Source organism: Danio rerio, chromosome 15, assembly GCF_052040795.2.
Source record: "Danio rerio strain M-AB ecotype USA chromosome 15, GRCz13ab, whole genome shotgun sequence".
NCBI lineage: Eukaryota > Metazoa > Chordata > Actinopteri > Cypriniformes > Danionidae > Danio > Danio rerio.
The window spans coordinates 47,105,001-47,122,500 of record NC_141035.1 but is presented as its reverse complement, the minus strand read 5'-3'; the positions used below and the strand labels follow the sequence as shown (position 1 = coordinate 47,122,500).

The following is a 17,500-nucleotide window of genomic DNA, read 5'->3' as shown; positions in this document are numbered from 1 at the left end:
AAACTCGGGATTTGATGAAAAAGACAATATGAGAATTCTGTAAACTCAAAAGTCCATTTAAACTCAGAATTCCACTAAATTACAGAATTTCAAGATTCCAGATAAATTTGGAATTCCTTGAAAAAGACAGAAATTTAAGACATAAACTGAGAATTTGATATAAACTCAGATTTCTATAAAACTAGACTAAATTCTGATGTGTAAACTCAGAATTCTATTGAAAATTACAGAATTCCGAAACAAACTATAACAGAATTCTGAGTACAGTCGGAATTCCACAACAAAAAAAGAGAATTTAAACTCATATATAGTAGGTGCCATACATAGTAATGAATTTCATAAAAAGTTGAAATTCTGAGAATTCCATATAAACGGAGAATTGTATATAAAAAGACAATTGTAAAATGGTGAGAAGTAATCTCGGAATTCCATAAAAAAGGTCATTTTAAGACGTAAACCCAGAGTTCCATATAAACTCTGAATTCTATGAAAAAAGACAGAGTTCCAGAATTGTAAGATATAAACTCAAAATTCCATAAAAAATACAGAACTCCAAGATATGAACTCGGAATTCTGTATTTCAAAATAGAATTCTAAGACACAAATTTTGAATTTCATGGAAAAAGACAATATTAAGAAGTAAACTCAGAATTCCACATAAACCTTGAATTCCATAAAAAATACAGAATTCCAGGACATCAAATTCTGAGTTCACATGAACTCAGAATTCCCTTTAAAAAATACAGAATTCCAAGATGTAAACTCAAAATTCCATGGAAAAAGACAATTTTAAGAAGTTCAGAATTCGAAATGAACCAAGAATTCCATAAAAAATACAGAATTCCAAGATATGAAATTATGAATTTACATGAACTCAGTACTCCCTTTAAAAAAATACAGAACTTTAAGACATAAACTCGGAATTACATGGAAAAACACAATTTTAAGAAGTAAACTCAGAATTCCATATGAACTAAGAATTCCATATAAACTGAGAGTTCTGAGACCTAAACTCAGAATTCCAAAAAAGTCATAATTTTGAGATGCAAACACAGAATTCAATTTAAAAAAAAATAAATAAATAAATTCCAAGATGTAAACTCAGAATTTCATATGAATTTAGAATTCTAAGTAAACTCAGAATTCCACAAACAAAAACTATTTTAAGGAGCAAACTCAGAATTTCATATAAATTGAAAATTCTAGAATTCCAGAATTCCAAGAGAATTCCATATTAATTAAGAATTCCCTTTAAAAAAATGCAGAATTCCAAGACATCGACTCAAAATTTCATATGAACTAAGAATTCCCTATGAACTAAGTATCCCATAAAGAATACAGAATTCCAAGATGTAAACTCAGAATTCCGAGGGGGAAAAATAGACCAAATGGCAAAATTTGAACTAAGAATTCCAAGAAAATTGACAAATTATGAGATTTATTCATATCTGAGACTTAAATTGTGACAAAAAGTCAAAACTTATTTCTTTAATTTTTTCACTCAGGCATATTGAACAATACTTAGTTGAAGACCTAACTGAATTAGCACTTTAACGTGCATGTTCCTGGACAGCAACATTAACTAAAACCCAGCCATAAAACATCCTAATGATTTCTTTCTACGTCTAAATCAATGGCAGGGTGTAAACGGTCACCTCACGGAGGATATCTGTGCCCAGCCAGAGTCGACTCAAGGTCAGGTGCAGAACAAGCCAACAAGACGTCATCTAGAAGATCTGATCAGGAAGCCAGAGCACATATTTAGCCGAGCAGCTGGAAGTCATGTCATATTTTATTTGGAGTTTAATTGCACAGGAAAATGCAATTTACTGGACAAGAGCTGGTGAAACAATGCTAAACTCTACAGCATCAGAAACACATCAATAAAATGCGTCTTTTTTATAGTCTGGTTTTAAATCGTCAACTTTCTGGATATTTTCTGAAACAGACACAAGTATTACACAAGTAATAAAAAATCAGGCATTAAACGGCTCAGCCAATCAGAATACAGAATGAAGCAAAGCAGTCTCTGATTGGCTAGCTATCACTCTTAGTGCAGTCAAATGGTTTCCACCACTGTGCGAACTTCAGAACCTTTTTACGCTGATCATCGAAATTCTCTCGTATTGGTTTGCGCCAGCGTCTCGGTTCCAGATCAAGCATCCCGCCAAGGATTTCCTGAAGGACACAGAATAAAATTCAGTGACTATATTCACATGCATCACAAATTTTTTTTCACATTTAGAAGACTGCATTTTAAGACCATAATATTTGAAGATATAAATATAAGACTATATATCCAGAAATATAACACCATATATTTTAAAGAAATCATTATGATGTTCCTGTAAATGCTGTTAAAAAGCAGCAAAAAGCTTTAGATCCTGTCAAAATAGTTCCTATGTTGACATGCATTATTATTTTTGTCAATTTTAATTAAATATGATTGCAGAATCGGACCATGCATTCTTTTTATTGGAACTCGTATAGTTAATGCGTTTACATTCATAACATTAATAAAGATATGCAAAGACAGTTTTCCTAAGCTACTTCAACTTAAAATGAATTTATAATATGGAGTAGCATCCAGAAAGGTTCCATTAGTTAATGTTTGAACAATAAATGAACAATACATTTATTAAAATATTTGTTCATCTTTGTTAATGAAACTAAAGTCAATCATTGTTAGTTCTTGTAAACTCGCAGTGCATTTACTACCTGACCTGTGGCCACCCCAATGTGATTTAGTTATTGATATTATTAATTTAAATGTACTTGCGTAAATTCACTGAAACTTGTAATTTTGGCTATTTAAATGTAAAATTAATGTAAACGCAAGACAAAAACTATTTAAATTCAAAATATGATTGTTTATTAGAATTTTTGTTTAACTTGTAACACAGATTTCTTCATGTAAACAATAAACCATCGAGATCCTGGCTTGACAGCCGTATTCATTACAAAAATTAAAACACAGGCATGTTAATGCCATTTGAATTTCAAAACAATCAATGCCAATAAAGAAAACATTGATTTCCATGTTGGATTCTAAGTGGACTGCAAAAAAATGCCAAAATACAGGCATTGCAGATATGAAAAATGGAAAATTATAATAACATAAAGTATTGAATACAAACAATTGTACTCATTGTAAAATTGAAAACGTTAATTATAAAGTAGAAACAATTTTGCTCAGTCTTTTACATTCAGCCAGTTGTTAAAACAGTCCAGTCTGTTGACATTATCGGGGGACAATGTGGACCTTTTCTTTTGAATGATGTGAGCTGAGAGTGCAACAATCTCACGGCAATTCGTAACTTTTTGATTTAGTGGCTACAGGCAACAACGTTTGGGTTTGTTGCTGGTAGGTTTGTCGCGCACGCACACACACAGACACAAACAGACACACACACATACACACACAACGCGCGCAGGACAGGGCAGCCGGAGTGACTACCTTCAGATTCAACACGCATGACTGCATTCATCAAATTTGCTTAAACTAAGCGTTCTAAAGTATGGCTGTATTTCACAAGGGTTCTTACACAACAATGCTAGGCAGCTGCTTTACAAAACTTGCATTTAAGGGGGAAATACGTCAAACTTAATAAAACATTGGAGGGCGCATGCTGAAAGGCAGAGGAATGCGCTGACTTTGACATCATTTACATAGACACCAATACTCAAATTTTAATCTGATTAAGATTATACTCTTATTAAGAGTCTACCATGTATGCAGTGATTTTTGATTAACTTAAAGGACCACCGAGTCACGAAATGCAGAGGTTTTTCCTTTCCGTTCGCCATGCGGTATCAAATTCCATTAAAACAGAAGTCAAAAGTTAAAAATGAAACACCCAAAATTGCATGAAACTTGGAGGAAACACTGGATAGCCTGTATATATATTAGTTAATAATACTATTTTACAACTACAACTGTAATAAAATATCAGCATTCGCTGAATACTTTCAGTTTTACCTTTGCTTGAAATGACCCGATCTAATCCTGTTTATATGAAATAAGGCTGCTCCTGCGCAGGTTTGAGCTACCAGACCTGTTGCTATGACAACAACACTCGGATGAGTTTTGAAGAACGAAATGATCCTGGGTGGTGTCAAATCGTATATAACCAAATCCAGCTAATTAAGATATTCACAACCAAAGAACGGGACTTACTCTCGTAAGATTCTCAGACTTACTTTGCCGAAATAGTGTGGAAACTTCTGCTCATTCTCAATGACGTGAGCAAAGCCGCCCTGCAGCCCAAAATCCACAGAGAAGTACGGCAACCCTCGAGGAACCTGCAAAGATATGAGAAACGTCAACACACTGAGACTAAAAGAGGAATACGTTCATTGATTTTCTTTTCGGCTTAGTCCCTTTATTAATCAGGTGTCGCCAACTTTTCTTGCAGCGGATGCCCTTCCAGCCACAACCCATCACTGGGAAACACCCATACACTCTTGCATTCACACACATACACTAAGGCCAATTTAGCTTATTCAATACACCAATAGCACGCGTTTGGACTGTGGGGGAAACCGGAGCACCAGGAGGAAACCCACGTGAACACGGGGAGAACATGCAAACTCCACACAGAAATGCCAACTGACCCATTTGAATCAGCGACTTTCTTGCTGTGAGGTGATCATTCTACTCACTGTGCCACCGTGATGTTAAAGTGAATACAAACAAAATTAAATAATAGTAAGAACTTACAGCCTGTCTTATGTCTCTCTTCGAGAGATCCACAACTTTTTTATTCATGGCCCATTCCTCGTCCGATTCCATAATGGCTTTCTAAACACAAACACACAGAGGATTAATAAGAGCAATTTGTTAAATAAGTTATAAAACAGTTAAACAAAACGCAAGTAGTAACAATCCTATTCATTTTCCCTGAGCAAAGTAATCATTTTCATCAAACTAGACACGGTTTTCAATAAAAATGTAAACCTTACGATGTGTTCTGAGTATTGATTTTCATAACAACGTAAGTATTTTTCATATTCATCTTCCCTTTGGATCTTAAAGAAGAAAAAATAAGTCTTGGCTGTTGCCAAAATGATGGAGAAACATAACATTTAAATAATTAAAATAAATAAATTTTAAAAAATAAATAAAAAAAGCATTTTATATTATAATAATATATATGTAAAGGATAATGAATGGTTTGCTGTGCATTAAAGGATTTTAAAAGCATGACAAGTGTTACATCATGCACAGACATGAGCTGCTGGAGCATCAGTGCAGAGCTCATTAATATTCATGACCATTCCAAATATGGTCAAAACTGAGAATTTTTCTCAAGGGCTAAACCCTGTGGTTATAAATGAGCATGTAAATAATATAGATAACTTATACATATAGTATAAACCTTTTGAGCATATCTAAGTCACATATTTAGTATATAGATGTCATAGAGCATGGGTCTCAAACTCAATTTCTGGAGCTCTGCACAGTTTTGCTTCAACCCTAATCAAACACAGCTAACCCAACTAATCAAGGTGTTCAAGACTACTAGAGACTATTAAGCAGGTGTGATTTGGATGAGGTTGGAGCTAAAACCTGTGAGTAAAAGCTGTGGTTCTCCAGGAGTTTGAGACCACTGTCAGAGCAATATATCACTGAATCAAAGCATTTATAAAAAGCCATTAAAAAATGAACACATTTTTGCTCCTAGTATCTAAATGTTGTGCTGTACTGAGTCAGTTTGAGATTGTTTGCACCAAGCTACCTTAAAGTAAATGGGTGCCATATCACCGAGCTCTCTGGGCATTGGCACACACTCGTACACCATGTGCAGATGCCTTTTAGGATTCATATGAGTCTCCAAAAACACACAGTCCAGCTCCTGAGACTCGAACATGCGCACTAAGGCACGACGGAACATCTGTAAGAGAGAGGAAAGCCTGCTTTAAGCATTTATTTATTTATTCATTTTACTTCAGCACAGTTTCTTTATTCAACAGGGGTCGCCACAGCGGAATGAACCGGCAACTTATCCAGCATATGTTTTGCACAGTGGATACCAGTCCAATTTCGCACCTAGATCTTTGCACATATGTCACAGAGATTGCAAACTTAAAGGTCCCAAGAAATCAAAAATGAAGTTTTATTTTAGATGTTAGTATCAGTATTAATCCTTTTTAGGATATCTATAATAAATTAATTTATATTAGCCATTTCCAAACACTTGGAGAGCTTGGTTTTAATATGAGAGCACACATAGACTGCATTTCACAGCAATAGTTTTGTTTTTACACTCAAAGGGCTCTATTTTAACGATCTAGGCGAAAAGTCTAAAGCGCAGGGCGCAAAAGCATTAAGGGCATGTACGAATCCACTTTTGCTATTTTAAGGACGGAAAAATACGCTTTGCGCCGCGGCGCAAGGTCTAACAGGGTTGTGCTTATTCTCTTAATGAGTGTTGGGTGTGTTTTGACAATAAACCAATCAGAGTTTTATCTCACATTGGTGCATTTGCTATTTACATGGCAGACTTTATGGGCTCTATTTTAACGATCTTGGTGCTAAGTGTAAAGCGCAGGGTGTAAAAGCATTAAGGGCGTGTCCGAATCCACTTTTATTATCTTAAGAACGGAAAAACACAGTTTGCACTGGGGCGCATAATCCAACAGGGTTGAGCTAATTCTCTTAAGGAGTTATAGGTGTGTTTTTGAGAATAAACTCGAGTCTCATCTCCCATTCCCTTCAAGAGTCAGTTGCGTCTTGCCATAGCGCATTTGCTATTTACATGACGGACTTTGTACGTGGAAAAGCTGAGCGCTTCACTAGCAACAAAACAGTTAAACAGAGTATCTGCAGCGCCTCCTCATTCTTTACTTTCACTTTCACTCTCTTCCATGGACAAGGAAACGTGTTGTACGCACAGACATCCATTAGCCTAAATAATTAACTTTGTTAAGCACAAAGATTTGTGTCGAACCTATTTCTAAATTCAGTTCTACTTTCCAGCAAACGAATAAATGAACAGTAATAACGAAGTGTGGTCAAAAAACTTATAGTTATATCCAAACACACATGCTGTGCCCCATATGGTCTAAAACCTGACAGGTGGACAAATCTAAGCGTTTTTTAAATAAAACAAATATAAATAGGCATATAATAAATAATACTGCTAATAATAATAACATTATACAAAAGCAAGTTGGCATGAATAAACTGAAAAAGCCCCCTGAGTTGAAGAAGGCATGGAGGCGGTGCTTTTTATATTTATGTCGAAAATAATAATTTTTGTAATATTTTGCTTCTTTGTTAGACCGTAACGCTTATGGGCGCACATATGACTGCAAACGCATTTGCTATTTAAACAGCATGGTGCAACATATCAAAACGACATTTGCGTCAAGCTGAAACTAGCAAACAACATTTGCGTCACGCCTTGAGCCGGGTGTATGATAGGACCCTATAAGTGGCAAAACTGAACGCTTCACTAGTGAGAAAACAGTCAAACAGAGCATCTGCAGCGAGGATAAAGAATGAGCCTCCTCCATTCAGCATCTTTACTTTCACTTTCTCTCTTTCGTGGATAAGGAACCGGTGTTGGACGCACTCCACTGAAGATATACATTAGCCTACATATTTAATTAATTGGTTAAAGACAAAGATTTGTTTCAAAAGTATTTCCAAATTCAGTTCTACTTTCCAGCAAACGAATAAATATACAATAATAACGAAGTGTGGTCAAAAAAGTTATATCCAAACACACATGCTGCGCCCCATATGGTCCAAAACCTGAAAGGTGAACAAATATAAGCTTGTTTTAAATAAAAACAAATATAAATATGCATATAATAAATAATACTGATAATAATAACATTGAACAAAAACAAGTTGGCATGAATAAACTGAAAAAGCCCCCTGAGTTGAAGAAGGCATGGAGGCGGTGCTTTTTATATTTATGTCGAAAATAATAATTTTTGTAATATTTTCCTTCTTTGTTAGACCGTAACGCTTATGGGCGCACATATGACTGCAAACGCATTTGCTATTTAAACAGCATGGTGCAACATATCAAAACGACATTTGCGTCAAGCTGAAACTAGCAAACAACATTTGCATCACGCCTTGAGCCGGGTGTATGATAGGACCCTATAAGTGGCAAAACTGAACGCTTCACTAGTGAGAAAACAGTCAAACAGAGCATCTGCAGCGAGAATAAAGAATGAGCCTCCTCCATTCAGCATCTTTACTTTCACTTTCTCTCTTTCGTGGATAAGGAACCGGTGTTGGACGCACTCCACTGAAGATATACATTAGCCTACATATTTAATTAATTGGTTAAAGACAAAGATTTGTTTCAAAAGTATTTCCAAATTCAGTTCTAATTTCCAGCAAACTAATAAATATACAATAATAACGAAGTGTGGACAAAAAAGTTATATCCAAACACACATGCTGTGCCCCATTTGGTCCAAAACCTGAAAGGTGAACAAATATAAGCTTGTTTTAATAAAAACAATTATAAATATGCATTTAATAAATAATACTAATAATACTAACATTGTACTAAAACAAGTTGTCATTAATAAACTGAAAAAGCCCCCCGAGTTGAAGAAGGCATGGAGGCGGTGTTTTTTATAATTATATAAAATAATAATATTTTAAAGATATTTGTGTATTGCTGTACATCCTGTGTGTATTAAGCAATGTGTACGCGTTTAAGGTGCACAACTGACACGCTCTGCGCTGGACTTTAGACCTGCTTTCAGTTGGTCTATTGCACAGTCTATTTTAGGGTGCTTTCACACCTGCATTATTTAGTTGGATTGAATCGCACTAGAGTTCGTTTTCCCTCTTGGTGCGGTTCGTTTGGGCAGGTGTGAATGCAGCAATCGAACTCGAGTGCGCAACAAAAGCGGACCAAATAAGCGTACCGAGACCTGCTTGAAGAGGTGGTCTCGGTACGCTTTCAAACGAACCCTGGAGCGATTCATTTGTGTTGAGAATATGATCCGTACTAAAACAGGTCCAACCGCAAAAAGTACTGCACCTTTTGGACTAATCCAAACGCTGTGCATTATAGGATATAGAGGAAAACAATTTGTTGACAGCGCTTTACCAACAGAGAGAGAGAGAGGGGAAAACATTACCTTATGGATCGTTGGTAATATTTCCGCAAGATGACCATGTCGCAGTTTAGCTAAATTTATTCACGCCTCCTGCTGAAGTTACGAGCGATGCATTAAAACACTGTTGTCCAACCGCAGCCGCGCTTCATTCTCGAAATGTATAGTTTGTCTTGCCAGTTTTGTTTTCTTGCAGGAGTTCATTGGCATTTTCCCGCACGTGAATTCTAACCAATCAATAAGCAGTTTAGGAAATATGTTCAACAACATCTGGCCAATGAGAGATCTGGATTTTGTCAGATGACTGCATTTTGGTTTGTTTCAACTGGTTCGGACCAAAGCCAGCAGTGTGGTGTGAAAACGACCCAAAGACGGCAGAAAATGCAACAATGTATCATTTATTGCCCTTGGTCCGGACCAAATGAAGCGAACTACAGATGTGAAAGCACCCTTAGTTCCTCAAAATAGCAACGTGACAAACATTCGCCTTAACACACCTCTTTTCTAGACTGGCACACCCATGAGCAGGGCCAGACGGAATCTGCGGACGTTTTTTGCTATTTCTGCAGGGAATTTTAGTAAAAATTTGCAAATTTCTGTGGAATTATTTTAGTAATCTCCAGCGGAGTATTATAACTAAAACCTTAATATATTGAATAAAAAGCAATAAATTACTGAATAAAAACTGAATAAATTTAGATTTACACATCTACTCAAGTAAATAAACTGAATTAATAATAGCCTAAAAATCTGCAGAAATCTGCGAAATTCTGCGGAAAATCTGCGCGCGCAGATTCCGTGTGGGTCTACCCATGAGTTCACAAAGGGATGCAAATGGATTGGCTATTTAAACAACGTAACACAAAATGGGAAAATTAGGGTTGCACTGGTCTGAAAATACAAGTAACACATCGCGGCAAACATATCTTGCGCTAGGTGTATGATATGGCACAATGAAATCAAAGTAATGTCTGTACTTCCACTTAAGGAAGCAGCCAGTCTCGACAGCAACCACTACGACAGCTCATTAACTAAGGTTGCGGCGGAAAACGTGATTTTTTTCTTCTAAAAACTATATTTGTAACGCAAGTAGCGCAACTACATTGAATTTAGTAACTGTAATCAAATTACACACGTTAAAATGTAATCCGCTACAATACTGCAGTACCCAAAAACCTAATTAGAATACAGTAATGCATTACTGTGGAACAAATCACATACAATTCTGCTCAAAAACATGATTTGATGCCACAAATTATAAACCAGTAATAAGTTAGCATATTTAAAAACATATAAAAAGCGAATTTGAGTGCTTTGGCAATGCAATATGTAAAATTTTGCATCTGATATTTTATATATTCCATTTCGAAATGAATTTTCCCACTGATATAACTTCATACAAACACTTCAGATTGCTATGCATGCATAAGCAGTAGCAACAGTGATGCTTGAGCACTTGTGTTGACAGTGTGTGTACCTGTATTTCGCCCCATATGTCCTCGTCCAGGCCTGTGGCTGCTGTGTGATGTTGCACCGGCACGATCAAACAGTGACCTTCAGTCAGAGACACGCTGTTGGGCAGACACAAATACACCTGCGCCAGACACACAAACACACAACAGCATTTACATTTGTGCATTAACAAGGACACGTCATCCCAAACACACATGCACAGACCGAGCATCTGGAGAAATCCTCTTAGCACAGCAGAACACATGACATCTGAAAAGCACAGGCTGGCTGTGGGATTAGTCTTTTTTTTCTTTATATATATACATATATATATATATATATATACATATATATATATATATATATATATATATATATATATATATATATATATATATATATACATACATATATATATATATACATATATATATATATATATATATATATACATATATATATATATATATATATACATATATATATATATACATATATATATATATACATATATATATATATATATACATATATATATATATATACATATATATATATACATATATATATATATATACATATATATATATATATATATATATATATATATATATATATATATATATATATATATATATATATATTTTTTTTTTTTTTTTTTTTTTTTTTTTTTTTTTTTTTTCCTGAATGACGGTGTGACCTAAATCAGCATTTGGACCAACTTGTACTTCATGGCATAATTTAAAGGGCACCTATTATGCAAAAATTAATTTTATAAGGGGTTTAAACACCGTTATAAGGCAACAGTGTGTTAATATAAGCAGATTCTAATGGTAAAAATATATTAACTGGATTTTTTATAATCCCACTTGATAAAAACCATCTGCAGAAACACCTAGATTGACATTCTCTCTTTGTACGTGTCATCAGAAGAGGTAAGCCCCGCCCACTAGTGACCATCTCTCCATCATTAGTTTAACAGCCCTCAGTCAGAAGCAGCTGTCTGCTATTAGAGTTCACACTATTTTTACACCACTGCTGAAGATAATGTCAGCAACTAAGAGGTTTTATAAATATTGAACAGCGTAGTCTTCTTGGATTACCTTCTTCTAAACCACATCTTGAGTCAATTTCAGGTTTTACAGATAACATTAGTCTTGTTTTTGAATCGGCCACTATGCTGACACATAGGCATTTGTAGCTCCGCCCTCTTTTATAAAGAGCGCAATCTTATTTGAATTAAAAGCGAGTCAAGCTGTGGTCAGACTAGAGTTTGAGCTTGCGAAATTCTGTTGTACGGCGCTACAAAACAGGAATGGATAAAATAAGATTAGACCTTAAATTAGTAAGCGATGGCTCCATATTTTAAACTTCCATACAAAGAGCTCATGTTTTGATCTACTATCGGTCTTAAGCAATCACATAATGCGATTTTGCATGTGAGAGTTTACCAAGCTTGAACGTTCAAACTCAGTGACATGCGAAACGTGTTTGAATGGAAGTCTATGGGACAAAAAATGCAGTATGACTTCATTTGTTTGCATATGAATGGAAATCTATAGGGCAAAAAGTGCAGCGTGACCTTCATTCGTATGCATATGAATGGAAGTCTATAGGGCAAAAAGTGCAGTGTGACCTTCATTCGTATGCGTATGAATGGAAGTCTATAGGGCAAAAGTGTCTATTGCATTTGTATGCGTATGAATGGAAGTCTATGGGGCAAAAAGTGCAGTGTGACTTCATTTGTATGCGTATGAATGGATGTCTATAGGGCAAAAAAATACAGTGTGACTTCACGTATGTGTATGAATGGAAATCTTAAGGGCAAAAATGTCTACTGCATTCGCATGTTTATGAATTAAAGTCTATGGGGCAAAAAATGCAGTGTGACCTCATTCGCATGCGTAGGAATGGATGTCTATAGTGCAAAAAAATACAGTGTGACTTCACGTATGTGTATGAATGGAAATCTATAGGGCAAAAGTGTCTATTGCATTCCTATGTGTATGAATGGAAGTCTATGGGGCAAAAAATGCAGTGTGACCTCATTCTCATGCGTAGGAATGGATGTCTATAGGGAAGAAAAATACAGTGTGACTTCATGTATGTCTATGAATGGAGGTCTATAGGGCAAAAAGTGCAGTGTGACTTCATTCGTATTCGTATGAATGGATGTCTATAGGGCAAAAAGTGCTGTGTACATTCATTCGTATTAATGGAAGTCTATAGGGCAAAAAGTGTCTATTGCATTTATATGCATACGAATGGAAGTCTATGGGGCAAAAAGTGCAGAGTGACCTTCATTTCTATACATATGAATGGTAGTCTATAGGGCAAAATGTGTATTTTATCCTTCATTGGTATGCATATGAATGAAAGTCTGTAGGGCAAAAAATGTCTGTTGCATTCGTATGCGTAAGAATGGAAGTCTAAAAAGTGCAGTGAGACCAAGGCTTCAGCCTGTTTCATTTCTGTTAGCTATTCGTTTTTTTGACTGTTTGGCGCCATCTTGTAACTGAATAATACTGCATGAGTAATACGTTGGTTAGTATATGCTCTATTCAGCCAGTTTAGGTTCTGTCAGATTTTAGTTGTTAGACTGTTTGGTGCCCTCTTGTGTCTGAATAATGTGCAAGTTAGTGTATACTCCATCAGCTGTTTACGTTTCTGTCAGCTTTGTGTTTTTGACTGTTTGGTGCCCTCTTGTGTTTGAATAACGTGCAGGTTAGTGTACACTCCTTCTGCTGTTTTCATTTTTGTCAGATTTGCGTATTGTTTGTTTGGCGCCCTCTTGTGTCTGAATAACATGCATTTTAGTGTATACTCCATTTGCTGTTTTCGTTTCTGTCAGCTTAGCGTTTTGACTGTTTGGCGCACTCTTGTGTCTGAATAATGCGCAGGTTAGTGTATACTCCATTTGCTGTTTTCGTTTCTGTCAGCTTAGCGTTTTGACTGTTTGGCGCACTCTTGTGTCTGAATAATGCGCAGGTTAGTGTATGCTCTATCAGCTGTTTTAGTTTCTGTCAGCTTTGTGTTTTTGACTGTTTGGCGCACTCTTGTGTCTGAATAATGAGCAGGTTAGTGTATACTCCATCTGCTGTTTACGTTTCTGTCAGCTTTGTGTTTTTGACTGTTTGGTGCCCTCTTGTGTTTGAATAACACGCAAGTTAGTGTATACTCCTTCTGCTGTTTTCATTTTTGTCAGATTTGCGTATTGATTGTTTAGCGCCATCTTGTGTCTGAATAACGTGCATTTTAGTGTATACTCCATTTGCTGTTTTCGTTTCTGTCAGCTTAGCGTTTTGACTGTTTGGCGCACTCTTGTGTCTGAATAATGCGCAGGTTAGTGTATACTCCATCAGCTGTTTTCGTTTTTGTCAGCTTTGCGTTTTGACTGTTTGGTGCCCTCTTGTGTCTGAATAATGCGCAGGTTAGTGTATACTCCATCAGCTGTTTTTGTTTTTGTCAGCTTTGTGTTTTGGACTGTTTGGCGCCCTCTTGTGTCTGAATAATGCGCAGGTTAGTGTATGCTCTATCAGCTGTTTTAGTTTCTGTCAGCTTTGTGTTTTTGACTGTTTGGCGCCCCCTTGTGTCTGAATAATGTGCAAGTTAGTGTATACTCCATCTGCTGTTTACGTTTCAGTCAGCTTTGTGTTTTTGACTGTTTGGTGCCCTCTTGTGTTTGAATAACGCTCAGGTTAGTGTACACTCCTTCTGCTGTTTTCATTTTTGTCAGATTTGCGTATTGATTGTTTGGCGCCATCTTGTGTCTGAATAACATGCATTTTAGTTTATACTCCATTTGCTGTTTTCGTTTCTGTCAGCTTAGCGTTTTGACTGTTTGGCGCACTCTTGTGTCTGAATAATGAGCAGGTTAGTGTATACTCCATCTCCTGTATTTGTTTTTGTCAGCTTTGCGTTTTGACTGTTTGGCGCCCTCTTGTGTCTGAAAAATTAGCAGGTTAGTGTATACTCCATCAGCTGTTCTCGTTTTTGTCAGCTTTGCGTTTTGACTGTTTGGCGCCCTCTTGTGTCTGAATAATTAGCAGGTTAGTGTATACTCCATCAGCCGTTTTTGTTTCTGTCAGCTTTGTGTTAAATTAAATATTTTATAAACTATTATGGCTCAGATCAACATTTTGTGTGTAATTTTTTTATGTTTTGTGGCAAGTAGCTGTGTAACGAGTGGGATAAAGTACATCCAGCATGGTTGTTTTTCAGAATAACACCCTTCAGTTTTATACAAGAGTGCTCTGCTTTGCATGGTGTTGCCAATTTAAACCTGTCAGAGTTTATTCTGTGATATCAACTGCCTAGACGTACTTAATACTACATAATATAAAACATTTTATTATATAACTAATAAAAGAGTACAAAGTCATGCCTTGGTTCCGACGGCGATGATGAGGTGTTTGGGCAGTTCAGCACTGTCGAAACAGTGTGGGCATTTCTCCATGCGACCTGCTAACCGCCTAGTCTCCTGCACAGCTTTGTTTCTCTGCCTTTCCTCGTCTCGACCTGCTCTTTCCTTCTGAGCTGCACTGGACACAAACATGTCATCCAAGGTGTAGTTATCACCGTCCGTCCTCCCCATCATCTGGAAGACATAAAACAGACACATCTATTATAAATAAACTAGGACTGTCAATTAGTATGTTTACATAGACACCAATACTCTGCTTTTAATACAATTAAGACAATAACAAATTGCAAGCAAGACAATAGAGCAAAGAAGAAAGCAAAATGAACTGTTCTTTGTGGTTTTCCCAGAGAATCGCTCCGTATTCAGGTACTGAAATTCAATAATGAAATGTAAAATAAAACTGTATAGTCTTCATTGTGTTAGTAATTCAGTAAAACTACTCTGAATTTAATAATTCCTTACATTTATAAAGAGCTTTTCTGGGCACTCAAAGTACTAAACACACATAGGGGGAATCTCCTCATCCACCACCAGTGTGCAGCATCCTCCTGGATGATGCGACGGCAGCCATTTTGCGCCAGACTCCACACCACACACCAGCTGATTGGTGGAGAGGAGACAGAGTGATAAAGGCAATAATGATATGGGGAGAGTTAGGGGGCCATGATGGACAGAGGTCAGTGGGCAAATTTAGCCAGGACTCCGGGGTAAAACCCCTACTCTTTTTCGAAGGACATGCTGTGATTTTTAACGACCACAATTATTATTATTAAGTTATTGTGCCCGAATGCTTAACACTCTCCTAAAAAGCCTTTAAAACTGATACAAATTATGTTATAAAACAAATTATGTTATAAGTTTCACTCTGTTACTTTGCAATAACTCCACAAATCTCATGTTTTCTCAATTGTTGATCAACTATAATCCCAACTCAATATTTCATATACTGCGATGTGACTATTGCAAACACACACAATGCAATATCGATGCTGAAACCATATGTTGTGCAGCCGCACTTCATAATCTCATCCAGTAGCATCCATAGTTTGTCACAGAATATTAATGAAATGCTGCTGAATGAACGTGAACTACAGCTTAAAGGTGCAGTAGGTGATCTGCCAAAATGCTAACCGCTTAGCAAATTATCTTTGGACGGCGGGGAGGGACTGTGATTCAAAGCCACACCCCCTGAAATCGCAAGCGCGCACCGCGTCACAACAGCAGACAGACAACCCACTAGTTCATGTCATTCGCCAGTTGGTTAGTGCCAGCGCCATGCAGGACTTACATTTATTACTTATCCACACGTACATGCTATTTCAGAGCGAATATTCAGAGTAGCATATCAAACAGTATAGGAAGGCTGTCATTGTTCAGAAATGACCCAATGTGAATATAAAGTCAACTTCAGCTCAATAAAGCAGGTTAGGCAGAATAGCGCTATTTACTGGGGTTTTGTTGTTAAACTAAATATAAATCTACATTATTAATGCTGTAAAAGGACCTTATGAAACTGAAAATAATCACATCAATCTTTCACCGGGAGATTTCAGTGGCTGAATAACACTTCTGAGTATTTAAGTCATTCATAACAGAATACAATCTAACATAAGCTTAGCCTGACTAAAAGAGTTTTAAAACAGAACATTACCTGTCTAACAGAAAATATTTTAGCCATGGTGTCGTCCTTGCTCCAGCGTGCTAAAGTAACTCCAATATTGATTCAGGTTTTTAAAAGTTTCAATTGAGCATTTGATTTCTCCTGGTCTGTCTCGTGACCGCAAATTCTGACTTCAACTCTACATTGCACTTACCGAACATTATCAAATAACCAAAACTACTTCAGTGTAATAGAGCAGCTAATCATTGGCTCAGTGGTTAGCAGTGTAACCTCACAGTAAGAAGGTCACTGGTTTGAGTCTTGGATGGGTTAGTTAGCATTTCTGTGTGGAGTTTGTATGTTTTCCCCGTGTTGGAGTTGGTTCCCCCACAGTCCAAACACATGCGTCAGAATAGTTGACGGTTTATTTCGCTGTGGCGACCCCTGATAAATAAGGGACTAAGCTGAAAGAAAATAAACGAATAAAACTAGAGGATCTTGTTTCTGTAAACTAGACTGTCATGATAGATGCACAAAGTAGGGCCCGTAGGCCAAAATTGGCCCATTGTACCCTTTGATTTGGCCCACCATGCCACCTGAGAAGAGAAGGAGAATTTGATGCAATCTTTATGTTTGTTTGTTTTGTTGCTGAGACGCAAAAAAAGCAAACTGAAACAAATGTAGTCAATAAATGTAAATGAGAAATTTTAAAATGGCAAAATTTTAAATGCAAATACTGTCACTCGATTGATAGAGGACTATGAAGAAGACATCAGTGGCCAAAAACTAGTGTAACTCCATTGTGTTCTAAACCAGATTGATTTACTGTAATTAGCTCATTATAAAATGTAAAAAAAAATTATATATATATATATAAAAATATGCTTTCTGGTTATTTTTAAATACATTTTAAAATAAAAATGAGGAAATTA

General features: G+C 36.3%; 3 protein-coding genes across 5 annotated transcripts in view; 2 read left to right on the top strand and 1 right to left on the bottom strand.

Annotated features, from left to right (window-relative positions):
- gria4a (glutamate receptor, ionotropic, AMPA 4a) overlaps positions 1–17,500 on the top strand; it is an 877,747-nt gene that overhangs the window by 391,875 nt on the left and 468,372 nt on the right. The gene's annotated exons all lie outside the window — the stretch shown is intronic.
- LOC100535385 (uncharacterized) overlaps positions 1–17,500 on the top strand; it is a 199,308-nt gene that overhangs the window by 123,613 nt on the left and 58,195 nt on the right. The window lies entirely within an intron of this gene.
- cwf19l2 (CWF19 like cell cycle control factor 2) overlaps positions 1,418–17,500 on the bottom strand; it is a 60,884-nt gene continuing 44,801 nt past the window's right edge. The window contains 7 exon segments of one of the 3 annotated variants that reach the window (NM_001033752.3): positions 1,418–1,919; positions 1,951–2,178; positions 4,201–4,302; positions 4,721–4,801; positions 5,739–5,894; positions 10,571–10,687; positions 14,930–15,142. In NM_001033752.3, coding sequence (NP_001028924.3) covers positions 2,038–2,178; positions 4,201–4,302; positions 4,721–4,801; positions 5,739–5,894; positions 10,571–10,687; positions 14,930–15,142 — 810 coding nt within the window. In that variant the 3' untranslated portion in view covers positions 1,418–1,919; positions 1,951–2,037. 3 annotated transcript variants of the gene reach the window in all.